Source organism: Miniopterus schreibersii (assembly GCF_964146895.1).
Source record: "Miniopterus schreibersii genome assembly, chromosome: 19".
Taxonomy (NCBI): Eukaryota; Metazoa; Chordata; class Mammalia; order Chiroptera; family Miniopteridae; genus Miniopterus; species Miniopterus schreibersii.
In genome coordinates this window covers 35,869,212-35,888,653 of record NC_138119.1, presented here as the reverse complement: position 1 = coordinate 35,888,653, position 19,442 = coordinate 35,869,212, and the positions used below count along the sequence as shown (strand labels likewise).

Sequence of the window (19,442 nt, the reverse complement as noted above, 5' to 3'; positions counted from 1 at the left end):
AACAAAAGCTTGACCACTTCATGTTTTTACCTTCACACGCCTCTGGCCTCCAAATCCGTGCTGCGCTGAGGTAGACCACAGAGCACGTGGTGTGGCCAAGCTCCCCGCTGCCTGGGGGCCCCTCCAGGTCCACCCCAAAGCACCCAGCAGCATAGACACAGTGCACTGTATTTGCTTAGCAATTGAAGCTTTATCGCTCTTCCACCCGGTTGCTACCTAAAACCCCTCCTGTATAAAATCAGAATTTCGTAGAATGCTCTCCATTGATGGGTGTTGTAGGGTGTATAGGGTGGTGTGTGTGTGTGTGTGTGTGTGTGTGTGTGTGTGTTTGACCACAACCTGACTAGATAGTGGGGCTGACTTAACTCAAATCAGGGCAAGTATCCCAGAGAGTGGGGTGATCACTGTTAAGGAACCAGCACTCTTCCATCTAGGAGTTCTGGAATATTGGCTCTGGGACCAGGGAGGGAAGACTGGGGATCGCTCCCTTGTCCAAACCCTTCACATGGATCCTATTGACTGTACCTCCTGACGAGACACCTGGCCAGTCTCCAGATGCCCACTCACTGCGACAGCACTGCTTCAGACACCATCATTCCTTCCTGGACCAGGACGGTCATCTTCTGACTCCTCTCTTCTCCTCAAGGTTACCCATCTCCCATCATTCTCTATCATGCGGTCAGAACGACATTCCCAACACAAAAATCTGATTGCTTTGCTTCACTACTTAATATCCATCAGCTGGTCCTACTCCCTGAGCAGCACATGCACTCTTCAAGACCACACTCGACCCTGGCTGGTGTGACCCAGTGGTTGAGCATTGGCCCATGCATGAAGAAGAGGCTGGTTCGATTCCCTATGAGGGCACATGCCCAGGTTGCAGGCTTGATCCCCAGTAGGGACCATGTATCTCTCTCTGTCTCTCTCTCCCCCTCCCTTCCTCTCTCTCTCTAAATATCAATAAAAACATATTGAAAAAATAAAGATGACACACGCAAGCTCCTGTAAGATATAGCCTTTCCCTATTTGTCTAGTCTAGTGATTCTCAACCAGTGAGCTGCAAGACTTTTTAAAACATGCAATACCTGACTATTTAGTCAGGGCCACTGATCTCTTTTCCCTTCGATTGTCAAATTAAAAAATGACAACAGCCAACAAACACAACAATAGTTATGTGGTGTGATTGAATCAAAATTATACCCGTTTTTTGGTCAGATTGGCAAAATGTATTTTTTGCTGTGCTGCAGAATTTTAGTAATTAGCTTATGTGCCATGAGAAGAAAGTTTGAAAATCACTGATCTAGTCTCATCGACTGACATTACCCCTCGATTCAACCCCCCCAACAGAATCCTACAATGGAGTCATAACAAAACGTCTGTAGTTTCCAGAATGCACTGTGTGTTCCCTGTCTCCTAAAGCCCCGAGCATGCTCTCCTGTGTGTGACTAGCTCTGTAAGTGCAGACATCTCCTCCCCAAAGGAGCCTGCCCTGTCGCCAGTCCCTTCCTCCCCACACCAAGATCGGAGCTCCCTGGTTACTGCCTGTGTCCTTTCCCGTTACTTATCAATAACTATTGATCTATTAAGTGCCTACAATGTGTCAGCCACTGTTTTGAGGCACTGGCATTAAAATGATAAAAACAGACATAATTCCTGTCCTTATGGGATGTACATCCTATTGAAGAAGACAGACAGTGAAACAAACACCAATAAATACACAATCATACTAAGCAAGTAAACGTGAAAAGTAGAAGATAGGTGTAAGTGACAGGGAAGGAATTAAGGTGGGTTCGTGCTGGGGTGCCTGGTGGCTCCGTTTACGGGGAGTCCAGGGCAGGCGGTGTTAAGTGGAGAGCAGAGTCACCAGAAAAAGCCAGCCACGGAGAAGCAGGAGAAGGGGCACTGGAGACGGAAGGAGGGCGAATCTGAGGCTGTAAGGTGGAGGCTGAGGGCCCAGCGTTCTGGGAACAGAAAGATGTCAAGGGGAAGGAGAGTGTGAGATGCAGCTGCTGGCATTTCGCCCTGGGGACCGAAACAGCGGGGGGGGGGGGGGGGGTGAGATTTTGTTCTAAGTGAGATGAGAAGCCAGGGTGAGGAGAGATGGGGGGAGGGGGGATGGCTGGTTAGGAGAGGCAGTGATGCAGTGATGTGGCTGGACTGCTGCTGGAGCAGGAAGGTCCTGGAGGGTAACTGAAAGGGACCTGGAGGGTGAATTGGGGCCAGAACCCAATGGCCAGGGTTCTGATCAGAGAAGCAACCCGAACATGTGCATCTGATGATGGTGCTTGTGATGAATGCGGAGCAGCGAGGCCGAGCTGTAAAAGGAGGAGGCCACTGTCATAGTCGAAGGGCAAGAAAGAGAGATACAGGGTCCCCGCTGGGGATCAAGCCTGCAACCTGGGCCTGCGCCATCACCGGAATTGCACCAGCACCCTCTCAAGGCAGGGGCGGGTGCTCCACCACTGAGTCACACAGACAAGAGCCTGCGTGGTCTTGAAGAGTTGAAGAGGGCCTGGCTTGGGCTGGGGTCAGCGGGAATGCAGAGGGGAGGAAGATGTGACAGTCACTGAGGAGGCAGAACTATGTGACTTGTTGGCGGCAGTGTCCAGATTTCACAAGGCTCACAGCTGATAGACTCTTATTTCCCGTAAGCTTCTAGGTGGTGGCGGTGGTGGAGTCCCACGTAAAGGACAGAAAATGAAACACAGTGGAAAAAGGTCTCTGAGCTGAACAGCAAGTTAGAAATAGGAACAGGGGGAAACCCAGGACATCACCCCCAAAAATCAAAGCACATCTTTTCATTAGACAACTGGCCACCATTACTTAAGGTGAAGTATTAGCATTAGAAATAAAGTAACATGACTAAAAAATTTTAAAAGTCTGTTGGATAATGACTGAGTTATCTCCCTACAAATTAAAGAATTTGTTTTGTACTTAATATTATAAAATTTCTGTTTTGCTTTTTGATCAGGGAAGCTAGTGTCGTTTATGAAACTACCATGTGCCTCCTCTCTAGGGGAGGTCCAGGGTCTTCTCAGCACCATCTGATCCTTAGTAAGTCCTTTTGGGATTTTTTGTTTTATTTTTTTTAATCCTTACCCAAGGATATTTTTTCCATTGCTTTTCAGAAAGAGTAGAAGGGAGAGAGAGAAAGAGAGAGAGAGGGGAACATCCATGTGAGAGACACATCAACTGGTTGCCTCTCACACGTGCCCCGACCCCGGCAGGGACCAGGGATCGAGCCTGTAACCGAGCTACCTGCCCTTGGCCAGAATCGAACCCAGGACTCTCCAGTCCAAGAGCCGATGCTCTAACCACTGAGAAAACCTGCGAGGGCCATAGTGAGTCCTCTGATCTTGGAGGGTTTGGGTGATGAGCTTCCACTTGCGGAGCTCTGAAGCTGGACCTTCTAAGGGTCAGTGACAGGCCCGGGAGAGTGTGGACCATTTAGCTTCAGTTTGAAACACAAGTAATGGAAGGAAGAGTAAGAAGTAGATGCTACAGACCTGAGCTGGTTAAAGGTCTGAGTGGAAGAGAATCGGGACCTGCCCTTCGCCCCTTAACCCTGTCTGACACCGGCACCATCTTCCTGTGAGTTTCCGTCAGGAGCTCCCCTCCGAGCTCTACCTGCTGAAAGTGCCCCACTGGTGAACCTTAACCCCTTTCCTCGGGTCCTAGAGGTTAATTGAAGCCTCTCTCTGAACTTGAGCCAAATTACACACAGGGTTTGAGCTTCCTGAATCCCTGAAGGTCAAATGTGCTCAAGAGCAAAGGAAGAGGTCTTCTCTTTTAATGTCTGAAGCAGTCCCAGGGCTCGGGTGCCCGCACTGCACCGCAGGCTTCCAGGCTCAGCCGAGGGGGCCACACGGAGCTGATGGCGACAGAGTGGGGCTCTCAACCTGAGCCCCGCGTGGAGGTTGGGGACCCTGCTACGGTTTTACAGGAAGCTCGGTGTTTATGTGGATGTTTTCAGTTTTATCTGGGAAGAGGACTTCTTTCATCCGAATCGCAAGGATTTAGCCACAGACTAAGATTCAGCTCTGGGCCTGCGTGAGATGCTCCTGGTGAGCTGGGGTAAAACCTGCCTGTGTCTCCCCACACGTGTCTTATCTGGCTAATGCTCATGAATTCAAGTATGTCCCTTCCTTTCCATCTTCCCTGGACCCCAAACAGCACTGAACCCAGGAATTTTCCCTTTCTCATAACAATGATAGTGAGCGTTTCCCAGCCAGTAACTGTGCCACACTCAGAGCTACATGCTCTCGGTGTAACCTTGTTTTGCTCTCACTGTGACACTGTTAAGTAGAATACTATTTGATCATTCTACAGACGAGGAAACTGAGTCCCCAGCAGCACTGAGACTTAAGGCAGAAATGGAAACCACGTGGACACTCCCCACCAGCCCTGGCAGACTCCGAGGGCTCAGAGAAAGAAATTGGAGGGCTGGGGATGGGAAGCCCATCAACCATAGGCTTGTCCCGAGCACCTGCTCAGCCCTGCGTTCGACCCAGAGAGGAGAGCATCCCTGGAGAAGGGGCCCGGGGATCAAGGCCTGCTCCGAGGGTACCCACGAGCCCTCTTGGACACCAGAGGCCTGGAGTCCAGAGGCAGATGGTGCCAGGCCTAACAGGCTGCCTTAGGTGAAACCCCAGCTCTGTCCAGCATCGCAGGGTCATTAGAACTTGGAAATAACCTCAGCTCACAGGGTGCTGGGAGGGTCAAGACGACAGCAGGCTCTGAAATGCTTGCAAACCCTAAAGGGCTAGTCCAGCTATTCCTCATTTTCTGAACCCTGTCCTGCCCTGTACTCACCCGCTGCCCATAAGAAAGAGACAGGAACTTACCATCTCCTGTGCGCCTCGCCTCCCGGTCTTCTGTCTCTGCCCAGCCCGGGCGGCTTGTGCTCTTATAGCCTCGCTGCCCCCTCGGTGCTGAGCAAACTTCCTACTCACTTGCCAGAAGTTCACCACAGCCTTTCCCACAAAGTGAAGATGCTGATAACAGGGAGCACTGCTGGCAGATGGGAAAAAACAGTCACAGGGAGCGAGGGGGGGGTCCCCTACTTCCCGAGGTGCTCGGGAGACAAGTAAGTGTGACTCACTGCTGGACGTCCCAGGCTGAGCAGTGTGGGGCATACCTCACCCAGGGGTCAGGTCCCTTGGATTATGACATGTGCCCCAATGTAAGGGCACATATTTGGAAAACATGCATTGTCCTGATTGTAAAGTCCCCGTGTCCATTTTCCAGTGAACTCCCAGAGCCTGCCTTCTCTTCCAGCAGCCTTTCCAAGGGGAGGGAGCAAAAACAACTGCTCGAATAATTAGGTAGGAGAGGAAACGTCACTGAGGGCTTTCTGGCAATGCTGGGTGGGGGAGATTGCTGGGAACAGTTTTCAAATAAAATATAAAACAGATATGGGTCCTTATTAAGAAGGAACTTCTGCTTCTTATAACAGAAAAAAGTGTAAAATTGGAAGGGTTGGCGCATGGGAGTGAAAGGCCGTGTAGCGCAGTGTGGAAGCCTGGGCCCTGGGATCCGGCTGCCGAGACCACCCTGGCTGAAGTGTGGCTCTCCCTGAGGCAGAGACTCTCGTGCCTCTGTTTACCCAGCTGTGAGGCAGAACGGTAGCCACAGAACTCGCCTTGCAGGGCGTTGCTGTGCGAGTGACTGGGCTAACCCGTGGAGGGTGCTTGGACGGAGTCTGGCGCACAGCGGGCCGTCGTGATCACTCTTCAGGTCTGCGATCAGACCACCAAAGCAAGTGTCGAGTCAGAGCCGTAACTCCTGTGTATCGCCTTGGAACCCCGGTTGTGCAGCCGTGGGTGTTACCCCCACTTCCTCCGCGACTGTTACAGCTCGTAAGTGGGCATCCTGTGGATGGATTAAAAAGGGAGCGAATGGAAAGACCTGGAGGGGAGCCCAAAGATGACAATGGTTTAAGCAGCTTGGGGCTGCACCTGCACTGAGGAATTTGGTGTCAAGAGGAAGGGAATAGGTTACATAGCAGAAAGGGAAAGCCTGGTGGAGGGGATGGTGATGAAGCGATGAGGGAAGAGGGACAGGGGTGCTGCGAGACAGGAAAGGACGGGGACCTGGAGGCACCACGAAGCGGGGTCAGGCCGGGCCCTGGGGCCAGACTGCCCGGCTCCACCGCCCACCAGCTGTGTGACCTGGGCCACTCACTACCCTCCTGTGACTCAGTCCCCTGAGCTGTGCTCTCAAACGAGGACACGAGTCACCAGCAGTCACCAAGTTGGAGTGTTAGGACAGCTAAGAGGATTTGCATGTCTGGTGCTCGGAGCGATGCCTGGCGGGCCGGGCTCGGGCGCCTCGCCGCCCTTTCCTCTGCTCTTATTTTCAACTCCAGCCCCTCTTCTGGGCGCTGCCTCTTTCCCCTTCCTGCTGTCTCAGACGGGTGTGAGGGAAGGTGCTGGGTGGACCATAGGCTCTAACTGATAATGTGTTTTAAGTCAGATATTAAATTTTCGGGATTTGAAGGGAAGTAGCAAAGGGTTCCCAGGAATAGACATGGGAGGAAAACACCGCTTGACTTTGTTTCGAAGCTGTTCGGGCTGAAGGCCATCTGCTCGTGTGGATGTCCTCTGCGCAGGGAGCTTACGGCGTTTCCGATTATGTGGCCGTTAAACCTACAGTTCCAACATCATTTCATCAGGGGGTCATCTGTGTCCCGTCTCCTCCTCTCTTCATGGGACACCGCAGATCCCCAGGGCAGGGCCCTCCGTGGGAGTCTCACTTCCCGCAGGGCCCAGCAGAGAGTGTCACCCACGACCAGGTGCAAGTTCCTGGGCGAGATCGCTGGCTCCCGGGGAGGCTCAGTGCAAGGCTCCCTCCACCTCCCCTGCGATCTACTTATCTTATTACGTGGTGCAGTCTAGACACAAGGAATGTTTAAGTCCCGTCAAGGCCCCAGGCAGGGTGTTAGCGCTAAGGATTCAGGAATGAGCAAAACCGCCAGGGGAGGGGTGCCCGAGGCTGTTTTATTTGTGGGGAGGTGGAGGGGACATTAAGATATTTAAGAAAAACATACCAGTAAATGCAGGAAGCAAAAAATGTGGTCAAGGAAAGGCATGATGGGAGCTTGGCCTGAGGAAGCCTCCCCTGGTGGCGGCTTAGAGCTGAGGTCTTCCTGTAGTAAGCATGACCACGCTGGGTGGGGAGAACATTCCAGGCCCTTGAAGGGAGCAGCCCAGGAGCTTTCTGTGGCCACAGTGGCTGGGGGCCTTCTGGGAGGCTGCAGGGGGGACAGACTGAGCCCGTGTCTTCACCTGCACCACCTGTCATTGTAGCAAACAGAAGGCAGTTAATCCATTCCTCAGAGAGGCTCCCTGCACACCTGGCCCCTCCACTCAGAGAAGACTAGAGAACTTTCTGCATTGTAAGCTGTAGGATGATCAGTTAGAACTTAAAAAAATATAGCTTTCCCCCCTTATTGTTAATATAACACATGTTTGTTTTTTAAATTTTTCAGAAAAACACAAAGAAAGGAAATAAAATCACTCGTGATACTGTCACCAACAGAATTAGGATCAAATTGTATATTCAGTACAATGCTTTTTTCACTTGATAATAATAGATCATAAACTCTTCTGATGTTTTAAATTATATTTAGGCTCAAGTTAGAATGGAAAAAGAAACCCGATATATAAGTAGGTATAAGTATAGATATAGATACAATATGAATATGAGGAATGAATGATAAATTCAACCTTCCACAGCTTAAGTAGCCTTATCACAACTTCCCAAGAAAGGAAATCCTTTTGGCCTGAGTGTCTGTGTCTCCCCAGATGGCCGAGACCGTCGTGGACAAAGATGTCAGCTGTCCCCACATAGCTTTAGGAAGGATCTGATATTGTACAAGTTTCATGAGCTGCTAACTCTTCCTACTGAAATTCTGTTTAAACTGGTCTGCATTCCTGATCAAGTGTTTCTTTTCTCTATCTCTGCTCTCCAGTTTTTGAAAGGGGCGGAAAGGCCAGGGAATTAGTTATTTTGGCAAAGGCCTCAGTATATGAACTTTCACAGCTGTCCACCTGCGTTACCTTGAATAGGACTTGGATTCTCAGGACACACTCTGCATGACCGTGTCTACGTCCACTAGCCCCTCCCGGGGTGCCTTGACTCGTCCTACATGTGTTTGCGGGGACCGGCTGGGGACAACCATCTAGGCTGCACCCTGGAGGCTCAGAGGTGAGTGAGACAAGCCCCGGCCTGCAGGAGCTCAGAGACCAGTGGAGGGCCGGGCATAGAAAGATAATGAAAGGCCCTGAAGAGGCAGCACATACACAGGCTCTGGTGTGAGCCCTGCAGGAGGACAGCTAGCAGGCCACTGGTGGTGCTGAAGAGGGGCCTGGAGGGGGTGAGTAGACGGCACCACCCCGTCAGCTGAGTGGAATGAGCCGGGTGCTTTCTGCAAGCTCAGTGGTTGGACAGAACACACAGCAAATACGCTACACGTTGCAGATAAATTAGGAAGTGGTTTTTCTCATTAGCAGTATTTTTACTATTTCAAAGCATATTGTGTCTGTGGCCCTTTGATTACCAGCGACTGTCATAACCACAGACGGGTTATCACCTAGCTCAGAGCACTAGAAACAGTTCAATGGGTGGCTTGCTTACAAAGAGCACTGTGAACAGATTATTTGCACATCTCAGGGAAGTGAAGCAGAGATATTAAGTTTATGAGCTACCGGTATTGAGCACTTTTTCTTGGGCCAGACTGTGCTAAGCATTTTAGAAGCTCTGCCTCATTTATTCCTCCCAAAACTTGAAGGTGTAGATTCCATCTGCACAGCTGATACATCTACTGAGGGAGCAGCATGACATGCATTTTATTAAAAAGGAAACCGAGGGTTGTAGGGTTAAATGCCCTGCTCAAGATGACAGAGCTGTGGCCACAGATAATATCAAAGCCAAAAGGAAGGGGAAGGAGGGTTTTTTGACATTCATTAGACCTTCCACTGGCCTGCGTGCCCCTGAGCAAGTCCAGAAGTAGAAAGATAATTTTAAACTATGTTTAAAAATGTACATATATGCTTCCTTTTCTTGTAACTATTTTGGTTAGCAAAATGGGTAATTTATTGAAATAATATGAACTCCAGCTGTGACATTAAACAATAGATTATAATAAAATAAATAATCAAAAAAATAGTGGCTACATAAAATCACTTAGCGGGAAGTAATCAAATCAAGTCCAGTTTTTTAAATCCCTGATAATTATATGATCCTGGCTCCTGATAAAAGGGAATTGTCTTACCAAGAGGTATAATGGCCTCTCAGGGACTTTTTTCCCTTTCAACAATGAAGAGACAGGAAAAGGCGTCATTTCGGATTTTAATTTGGGTGACTTGTTTGTCCTTAAACTGTGCTTAATAAGTGATCTTCTTTTTCTATAGCTGCAGTAATTACAATAAAACTTAAATTTTGTAGCTCATCTGTCAATGTAATTAATAGAAATAAATTTCCATAAGAAAATGTTTTTTTGCTAAAGTAATAATATAAAAGTAATATATTCTCTTATAAAAGATTCTTACTATACTGAAAGGCAAACAAGTAAAAAGTATCCATTACATCACTGCTAACTTAGTGTAGGCTTTCAGAATTTTTTAATTCACATATCCACAACTAAATTTTCAACAAAATAGATTCAAGTTTTATTTTTGTATTTTAGTGTCTAAAACTAAACCATATATTAAGGATATCTTTCTGTTAATAAATATAGGTCCATGTCAACCTTTATAATGGCTGCATAATATTCCATTGTATAATGCACCATAGCTTATTTAAAATACCCCATATTGATGAAAATCTCTCTATTCACAATTTCTTGCTATCATAAACAACACTGAAAAACACCCTAAGATATTTAACTTTGCCTATATTTGTCCTATAGTTTCTCTGGGGAAATTACTAGAAGTGGATTTACCAGACCATAGTGAATGTGCACTTAAAAGGTTGTCAGATACTATTCCGTTACCCCCCAGATAAAACTATAAACTTGAACTCTCACCAGCAGTGCGTGGGCGTGCCCCTCCCCCCACTCCTGCTTCAGCGCGGAGCTTGTCAATTTTAAGAACCGTGGCCGCGCTGGTAGACAACAGCGACAAAAATCTCACTTCTCTAATTGTTAGGACTTGGATTGCTGTGGAGCTTACGAGTACGCAATGTCTTAAGAAGTAACATAAAATTAGGACACTGCCCAGAGATGCCTTGGGTGTCACCTCTTGCCACTTTGCAAGCTTGGGGACTGTGGTGCAGTCACTAACAGTGAGGCACAAAAGGCAGCGGGCTCCACCGAGATGAAGGGTAAGTGGGAAGGAAGCTCTCAGGACACCGGCAGGGGCTGCCCCTTGGCTTCTGTGGCTGCCGCTCTCGTGGGGTTCAGTTCTGCCTGTCTGCCTTCTGCAGGGCTGGTCAGCTGGCTCATTTGTAGAAAAGCACTTCGCTTGTTTCATTACTCTGTGTGCTGGAGGCCACATTGCCAGGAACCCATTCAATTCAGAGAGGGGAATTCTAGTGGACGTATAAGCTTGCATAGTAAAAAATTCCGTACATGCTTCAGAACAGCATTTGGAATCCAAATATTTTGCTTATCAAAGTGGGCCATTGACTGAACTAGATTAAACTCCAGCTGTGATACCAAACAACAGATTCTGACGACAAAGAACAGAAAGGCAGCAACTGCATAGTCACTCATCTGGAAGAGATCATATCGAGGCTAGTATTGTAATCCTTAAATAAGCCCAGGATCCTGGCTCCTGATAAGACGGAGTTGTCTCACCCAGAAGTTCAGCGGCCTCCCTCAGGATTGACGTAAAAGCTGATGGGGACCCGCATGACCCTAAATGTAACCTCGAGTCCCAGACAGCTGTGCTGCCAGGCAAGGTCAGTCCCAGGTGCCATCACCCAAGGGGCAGAGTGGTTCTCTCTAAATGCAGTGGTGGCTGGCGATATCTGAGGACCTTTTAGGCTGGATCCACTTCTAGTCTACATCACTCAGAACTTCAAGGTTTCCATAATCTGCTTTTTACAAATACTTGGGCTCTGTGGCCCTGGGGAAGTGACTCAACTTCTCTTAGTTTACTTTTCCCTCTGTGACCTTTGTAAACAATGAAGAGGTTGCACCCTGACTGATTTATCCTGGGAATGCAAAATAGGTTCAACGTTAGAAAATCAGTTCCATAATTGTCCATGTTAACTGATTAGAGAAGGAAAAAATGTAATCTTCTCAATGTACAAAGAATGTTCAGTGATATTCAACATCTGTTCCAAAAATACTAGAATGATTGGGAACCTCGATAATGTGGAAAATGGTGTCTAGAAAGAAAACCTCTAATAAGCACCTGACTTAATAGTGAAACACCGGGAACTTCCCTTCAAGATCAGGAACAAAGCAGAACCCCACTATTTCTACCTCTGTGTACAGTTGTCTTAGACAAGGCAGAAGGAATAAAGGAAAGAAAAGATAGATGGATTGGAGAGTGAGAAATACAATAGTCTATTTGCAAATGACATGATTGAGTAGAAACCTCAATGAACCTACAGGTAAATTATTAGAACTAATTTAAAAAACTTTAAAATGGGACTCAATAAGTAATATACAAAATTAAGTTGCAATCCTAAGTGTCAACACAAAGAATTTAGAAAATGTGATGTTTTTATAAAAATTTCAGATACCTAGGGATAAATCTAACAAAAAATATGCGATGCCTTTATAGCCCAAAATTATAAAATTTTATTGAAAACATTACAAGAAGCATAAATATAAAAGTATATTAACAGGGGTAAAACGGATGCTTAAACAAGGTAAGCTGCCTGCCCAGGACAGAACTAGAAAGTACTAGAGCCACTTCTGAGACCCAAGGCCGGAGTCTGACTTCAAAGCCCACCTCTTCCCATGTCACCGTGCAGGCTTCCGGGACCCCCTCTGGCCAAATGAAAAAGCTCAGCCACCGCACACGCCTCTGAGGGCCTCTGGGGAGCCATGGATGCTTCTGTAGAGAGTGCATGTGATGTGGGCACCAGGCTGCAGGAGGTGGGCGTTCGCGGACCGGCACCCTGGGCTGTGTGTTCAGGCACAGTTGGCAGCAGCTGTGATGAGCTTTCAGATGCTTCTCCTCTGAAAGCTCTCCTCTCTGGGCTGCCTCAGTTTCCAAAAAATGCCATAGTTGGAGATTCAGGCTGTGGGATTTCTAGAAAGACTGTCGGATAAGTAAAAATGTCAGCAACCACCTCATCTCCTATGCCATTCCTTAACTCTTTCTTTTGGAACCAGGTTAACAACGACCCAGAGGCTCATCCCTGCCCCACGCTGAGTGAGACCTGGCCATCGCCCGGTCCCCTAAGTTGCCTCACCTCGGCACCCAGAGGCACAACCATTCCTCAGAAATGGGAACCGACCAGTATTTCGAAGAATGACAAAAGCTGAGATTCCCAATGTGACCATGAAAACACCTTGTCAAGAGAAACACGGGAAGCCGCAGAGTTTTGGCTGCTCCCATCCCGGCACACGGCTGACCTCACCGTCCAGCCTCATCGTCCTGTCCCGTCCGAGGACCCTGGCGGCCTAGCAGCCCACCCCCTGGAACCCGCATCGCTTTCCACTGCCGGAGAAACTCATGTCCTCACTAGGGCTCCCTGCATCTTATCTTCCTCTCCTTAGGGGATACCTGGTCTCCAAGTATCTCCGACAGAAAGACAGAATCACAGACAAAGGGTTGTGTCGAGGCCTGGACCCCTGCCTCATTCACGCTACCGCTAGGGTCCCCCTGTGCGGAGAAGGGATGGAGAAACCCTCGCAGACCCGAGAGGTGGCTGGGTGGCATGGACCTACTGATGACAAGAAGGGGGCCAGGCCCGCCCGCCCCCGCAGAGCAGCCGGAGGGCGGTGGTGCTCAGGAGAACGGGCGCCAGAGGCCCGTGGCAACGCTGTCGCGGTTGGGGCTGCCCCCAGCTTTGGTTTGGGCACCAGGACAGGAGCAGTGAGACAGCAGGTCTCTTGTCTCTTCCTGTCTTCAAGAACCTGGGACTCGCACAGGAAGTCAGTTACAGGGACTGGCAAATTTGGGAGATAAACAGTGGCTGCCTCCCCAGGCGGCATCACACTTCCCCTGTAACACCTCCCATTGTGCAAAATCTAAACAAACCCCAATTAACGGGAACCCAACATCTTTCTTCCATAGCAAAAAGTTTTCCTGCTGAACTCTTAGGAAAATCCATTTGGGGGAGTTAGGAAATTGAAAAAAGAAAGCCTTAACGTCAGTGAGTAAGTATTTTTAGCTTCTTGTGTTGAAAACGAATATCTGATAAAAAATTCTTACACTCTCCGTGGGCTGCTAGGAGCAGTGACTAAGCAGTTTATGGATGAGTCTCACAGACACGGTGCTGAAAGAAAGCAGCCCCCCAGAGGGGACACACTGGAAGGGTCTACAGATAGTCGGTGCTGTTAGAAATCAGGGGAGGGGCCGCCCTTGAGGGGAGGGTCCGTCAGTGGCTGGAGGAGGTCCTGAGGGAAGTTTCTGGGGGTGGTGCTGACCCGGCTGTTCCTCTGAGTGCTGGCTGCTTCCATGGGTGCGTCTAGTTGGTGAAGATTCACCAAGCTGTACATTCTTGACATGTACCCTTTTTTGTGGGTGTTTCATGTCTCAAAAAAGCTCAGACAGTAATTAGCATTCTGGCTTGATCAAAGTTTTGCCTTTCCAGAAAAGAACTCATCAATCATTATTAAGACTGGGCAGCCCGGCTGGCGTGGCTCAGCGGTTGAGCATCTACCTGGGATCCAGGAGATCGAGGTTCAATTCCCCGGTCAGGGCACACGCCCGGGTTGAGAGCTCGATCCCCAGTGACTCTCTCATCATGGGTGTTTCTATCTCTCTCTCACTCTCCTTTCCTCTCTCTGAAATCAATAAAGATATATAAAAAAATAAATTAAAAATAAATTAAAAAAAAAAAAAAAGACTGGGCAAATTTGGAGGGAAAATTCGGGTAAAAAATTCAGAACTGAGGTTTATTGGGTCATTAGGTTTATTAAGTGCATAGGTCCATTCTCCAGATATGATAGCGACACGGGCTGACTCCTTGATTCCAGCCCTTGGGGAGCAAGAGCATTTTGTATTTTTCTTCTCGGAAGACAACCTCTGCCTCCGACACGCAATAGACGCTTTTCACCGCGCCTGGTAAACAGGGACAGGGGATCAGCAGGGGAAATGCACCTCTGTTTCCTATCAGGTACAGTAGAAAGTATTTAAAACTTGCCAGGGGAAAATAGTCTGAAAATGAATAAATGTCTGCTGCAGGATGGAAGTTCCAGACGTCTCTTTCTTTGTCTCAAGACCTGTTCCCTGAGTCCCTGACTGTCCCATCGCCCCTGCTTGTTCATCCCTCACCCCCAGCCCAGCCCTGAGAAGAGCAGGCGAGGGTCGGGGGGGGCGCAGATGCAGGTTGTCTTAATGCTTACAAGTCAAGTGCAAGTGAAAGGCACCTTAATAAGAATGCTCTTTAAACATCACCGGACACCCTACCACGCAGAGATAACAGTACTTCAGAATCGGCTGCGTAAATAAGAACGTATGAGACACACACACCTTAGTCTTCTTTAAGTTAAAAACTGGGAGAAGTCGTTTAAGTAGGAAGTGGGAGAGTCTGGGTTTGGACCCAGCTCTGAGTGATTTGGAAGCTTTGCTCTTTCCACAGTAGAGGACACTTCCCGTGCCGAGTGGGCTCTTCCTGGGGCTTACCTTATTTAAATCCGGCAAATCTTTATTTAAATGCTGGAGGCTTACTTTTAAATGATCAAAACTTTGAATATAGTGTCAGCTCTTCTGAAGCCAAAGAATCCTCATTCAGTGTTTAACTGAGAAATTTAGTGGATATAGGTCTCAGTTTTATATATTTTTACCCCAGAGGTAATCATGGAAAGATTCTTTATGAATTTTATTCCCTTTGGATATGAGCCATTTTTCCTCCCTCAGCCCCACAAAAAGATATTTCTAAATCAAAACCTAGTTTTTATAGCACATGGGGCATTTTTTTCCATATTGAAAATAGCTTTATCATTTTCAGAATGGTAAAATTAACACATTATTCTTGTTTTTAAAAATTAGGTATGACAAAAAATTATAAAATTATAAATAATAAAGATTTAAAAGTTGCTTGAAATCCTACCACCCAGAGATAATAGTAGTTAAGAATTTGATTTAAAAAAATAAGTACATACATGCAAACACAGACACATACATACTACTCCTAGACTTCTTTCTCTCTATAAACACATATGTAGATTTGAATAAAGACTGAGAGATTAATGCCCTTTGAGTAAAAATAAATACAATATTATATGCTCTAACACTCTACCTTTACTTTATGGCATTTGCCACAGCAGCCATGAAATAACGATTGACACGGTCACCGTTAGTATCGCTAGTGGGTAAGTCCGTGGACTCCGGAGCCACACTCCCTGGACTGTAATCCCAGCTTGTCACACTGACCAGCTGTGTCAGCCGGGGCCAGCGCCTTTTGTGCTTCAGCTTCTCTGTCTGTAAAATAGAGTCACAAGTAGCATCTACCCCACAGGGTTGGTGTGAGGTTAAATGATATAAAACACGCAGAACAATGCCTGTCACATATTAGGCCCAAATGTATTAGCCCTTGTCCTAGTCGCCTTAATGTTTTCCTTTCCTCTAACCGTGACCTGTGCAGGGCTTGCTGCCCTTCCACCTGTGTCCTCGGCCTGCTACAGCGTGTGTTCAATAGTTGACTATTATTATTATTCTCTCTTTCTTCACCTAACATCTATATTCCCCCAAAGAAAATATTCCGTTTGGTCAGTTTTCTTCCCCTATTAGTAGAGTTCACGCCAAAACACTTTAAAGGTAACTGGCCTTTCTCCAAGTCCTCTCTGACACTTGTTTCTTGATTTGTTGACGATGGCCATTCTGACAGGTGTGGTTTTTGGTTTGTTGGTTTGATTTTTAAAATATATCATTATTGATTTCAGAGAGAGGAAGGGAGAGGGAGAGAGAGAAAGAAACATCAATAATGAGAGAGTCATTGATCGGCTGCCTCCTGCACGCCCCCGACTGGGGATCGAGCCCTCAACCCGGGCCTGTGCCCCGACTGGGAATCGAACTGGGATCTCCTGGATCCTAGGTCGAAGCTCAACCGCTGAGCCAAGCTGGCTGAGCTCATCCTGGGTTTGATTTGCATTTCTCTGCTGATTAGAGATGCTGAGCAGCTTTTCATACATCTATTGGCCATCTTTGGAGAAGCGTCTGTTCAGATCTTCTGCCCACTTTTTAATTGGATTGTTTGAAAAACTGGTGCTGTCTTTTTTTTTTTTAATTTGAAAATTGTTGAAAGTTATTACAGATGTCCCTCTTTTTCCCCCATGACGTCCTCCACCCTCTCCCCCTCCCAGGCCTTTCCGCACTATTCTGCCCCTGGGTTACTCACATATGCCTGTAAGTTCTTTGGCTGATCTCTTCCCACCCCACCCCTTCCCCCTGAAATTCGTCAGTCCCTTGCTTGCTTCCCTGCCTCCGATCTATTTGTATTATTGGTATGCCATAAGCACCTGTTGAATGGGAGAAGAAACACCTTTTTACTACTAAGGTATTTGACATCAATAGAATAGTGGGGAAAGCCCAAGTTTTAGAATCGGGCAAACAGATTGCAAACTCTTATTTTCTTATCCTCAACTATTGACTGTTATTTTTTGGGGGGTAGAGGGGGAGTTTTTTAAATTTTTCGGAGCCCCTGATTTTCCATCTAGAAAATGGAGATAATTCTTTCTTGCAAAACTGTTGTATGGATATGAGAAAATTGTCTTAGTTTGTCAATAAATAGTAGATATTTTTTGTACAAATATTATTTAATAGTATCCAGAGCCACTGCTTTGCATGATCCAAAGGACACCATTCAAGTGGACTACAGCATCAATGGTCTCCCCTGGATCAGTGCAGCGTGGGAGGCCCGTGGTACCCACAGCCTCCTTCGCAATTCATATTATTTCCTGTCCATAGAGCAATTTAGGGTTACTATTAGCTGCAGAGACCTTCTGCTGGTGATATTCTCATTTTAAAGCCATGGAAAATGAGACCCAGCTATAAACTCGGGACCTGGGTTTACGCTCAAGCCTTTAAAATTCCAAGTTCATTATTCTTTAAAACCCAGTAAATACAGTGGCAAAGAAATAAAGGGTAAGGTCAGCTCCTTGAATAAACAGGGTAGTGTCGGTGTTCGTGCTGTGTGTTTATCTATCATTTATTCAACATCTACCAGAGGCTTTGGAGCTAAGGAATATCAGTTTCATTCTGTGCTCCTGTCTCCCTGCACCCTCTCTCCCTGCACCCCTCTCCTTGCACCTGGGATGGATTCAGTTCAGCTGGTAGCCATAGTAATCCAGTGAGCTGCAGAATACAAACAGGATCTCCTCTTATCAGATGAGCAGGACATTTGGCAATAACAAGTTGCTTCTAAGGAAAAGTGAGTTTGCTGGCATGCTCCTTGTCAGCATTGCAAAGCCAAAAGCTGAATTTGTCTTCGCTCCTGCCAGCATGCCCTAATGCCCACACGTCTGTCTGTTTGCACTTGCTGGTGCATGAATTGGGGCCTCGGCCCGCAGGTTTCCCCAGGCTTTCTTAGGGGGTCCTCTAAATGAGCTTGGGGAGGATTCATAGCCTCACACACCCAAGGGCCAACCTGGGGGCAGGCAAGGCCCTGGCCAGGCCAGTGGGGCATTGGCCAAGCCTGGGCCTCAAATTTCAATAGGGCAGGAAGGGGAAGTGGTGACCTGTGATCTCTGGAATTTTTCCAGATGCCCATCCCCATCTCGCTCCTGCTCTGAGGAAGTGGCTCTCAGCCTAAACCAGCATGACACGTGGGAGAGCTGCAAACCCAGCCAGGAGAAGCAGGCCCTTCCCTGGGGGTGGTTCAGGACCCCCACCAGATTGTTAACATTTTCAAAAGCATCCAAGTGTTGACAAAATCAGTGCTCTTGGGTTGGTCGTAACCCGAATGGTGGCTCTCCCTCTGTGAAAGGGTCTGCCAGGCACATTCGTCTGCCCCAGTTCCCCAAAGAGAAGAGCGGACGCTGAGGTCCAGCCAGAGGGGCCTAAGCTGGGCGTAGGAAGAGCTTCCCGAGCGCTACCTGAGTCCATGTTGGAACCAGTTTTCCAAAGAGGAGCTGTGCGGGCTCCTTCCCGAGGAGGGCAAGCGAAAGTGACCTGGCCGCGAAGGCAGCTCTGCAGGGTGGGCCATGGCCTCTGTCCGCTGCCCCTGTGGAGCAGGTGGAGATGGTTTGTATTAGGGTGTTTTTGTTCATATTTACAAGACATAAGCAGATGGATTAGGCTTCGATCTTGCTTTCATTCTAACATTTACTGCCACGAGCGGTTTTCAGGAATTAATTATCTGGCCAAGGCCAATATTTCAAGAATGAATCGTCTGGCAGGAGACTCACGCACAGATAAGCTACTGGGATGCGTTGTGCCGGCACTGTGACCCCGCAGAGGCCGCTGAGTTCTAGTAGAGGTGGCGACTGCTCCTCCTGAGCGGGGTTAGGAGGAATCTGCTTTCGCGAGCTGGGGCTCCTGGATGGATTAGATTTGTGGATATGGAGGCGGCAGCTCAAGCAGGAGAGTGGAAGGGGAGAAGCACAGTGAGCTCAGGAGGAAACTAGTCTCGTGTGTCTACAGCCTAAGTCAAGGACCAGAGAGGCACTGCCACCGCCAGAGCAGCGCAGGCTGCAGCCCAGACTCTCCAGGAGAGGGCGCGTAGAGGGGGGCACTCAGGAGCTGCCCTGGGAGACACCCCGAGGGGCAGCGGGAACAAAGGGGGCGAGGAGAGCTTCCCAATGGGCGCAGCAGGCCCCTAGGAAAGGAAAGGGGGAGGGAGGGAGGGAGGGAGGGAGGGAGGAGGGAGGGGGGAGGGGGGAGGAAGGGGAGAGGGAGGGGAGAGAGAGGGAGGGAGGAAAGAGGGAGGAGGGAGGGAAGAAGGAGGGAGAGAAGAAGGAGGGAGGGAGGGAGGGAGGGAGGGAGGGGGGAGGGGGGAGGAAGGGGAGAGGGAGGGAAGGAGGAAAGAGGGAGGAGGGAGGGAAGAAGGAGGGAGGGAAGAAGGAGGGAGGGAGGGAGGGAAGAAGGAGGGAGGGAAGAAGGAGGGAGGGAGGGAAGAAGGAGGGAGGGAGGGAGGGAGGGAGGGAGGGGGGAGGGAAGAGGGAGGGAGGGAGGGAGGGAGGGAAGAAGGAGGGAGGGAGGGAGGGAGGGAGGGAAGAAGGAGGGAGGGAGGGAGGGAGGGAAGAAGGAGGGAGGGAAGAAGGAGGGAGGGAAGAAGGAGGGAGGGAAGAAGGAGGGAGGGAGGGAGGGAGGGAGGGAGGGAGGAGGGAGGGAGGGAGGGAAGAAGGAGGGAGGGAGGGAGGGAGGGAGGGAAGA

At 48.6% G+C, this 19,442-nt stretch overlaps 1 protein-coding gene across 2 annotated transcripts in view; it reads right to left on the bottom strand.

Moving 5' to 3' along the window:
• The window catches only part of SELP (selectin P), a 34,841-nt gene extending 29,965 nt beyond the window's left edge, over positions 1 to 4,876 (bottom strand). Inside the window, exon 1 of one of the 2 annotated variants that reach the window (XM_081121066.1) lies at positions 4,845 to 4,876. In XM_081121066.1, the coding sequence (XP_080977192.1) occupies positions 4,845 to 4,847 (3 nt within the window). In that variant the 5' untranslated portion in view covers positions 4,848 to 4,876. The remainder of the gene's footprint in view (positions 1 to 4,844) is intronic. The other variant, XM_081121067.1, reaches the window with a different exon arrangement.
• Between the last annotated feature and the right edge of the window lie 14,566 nt (positions 4,877 to 19,442).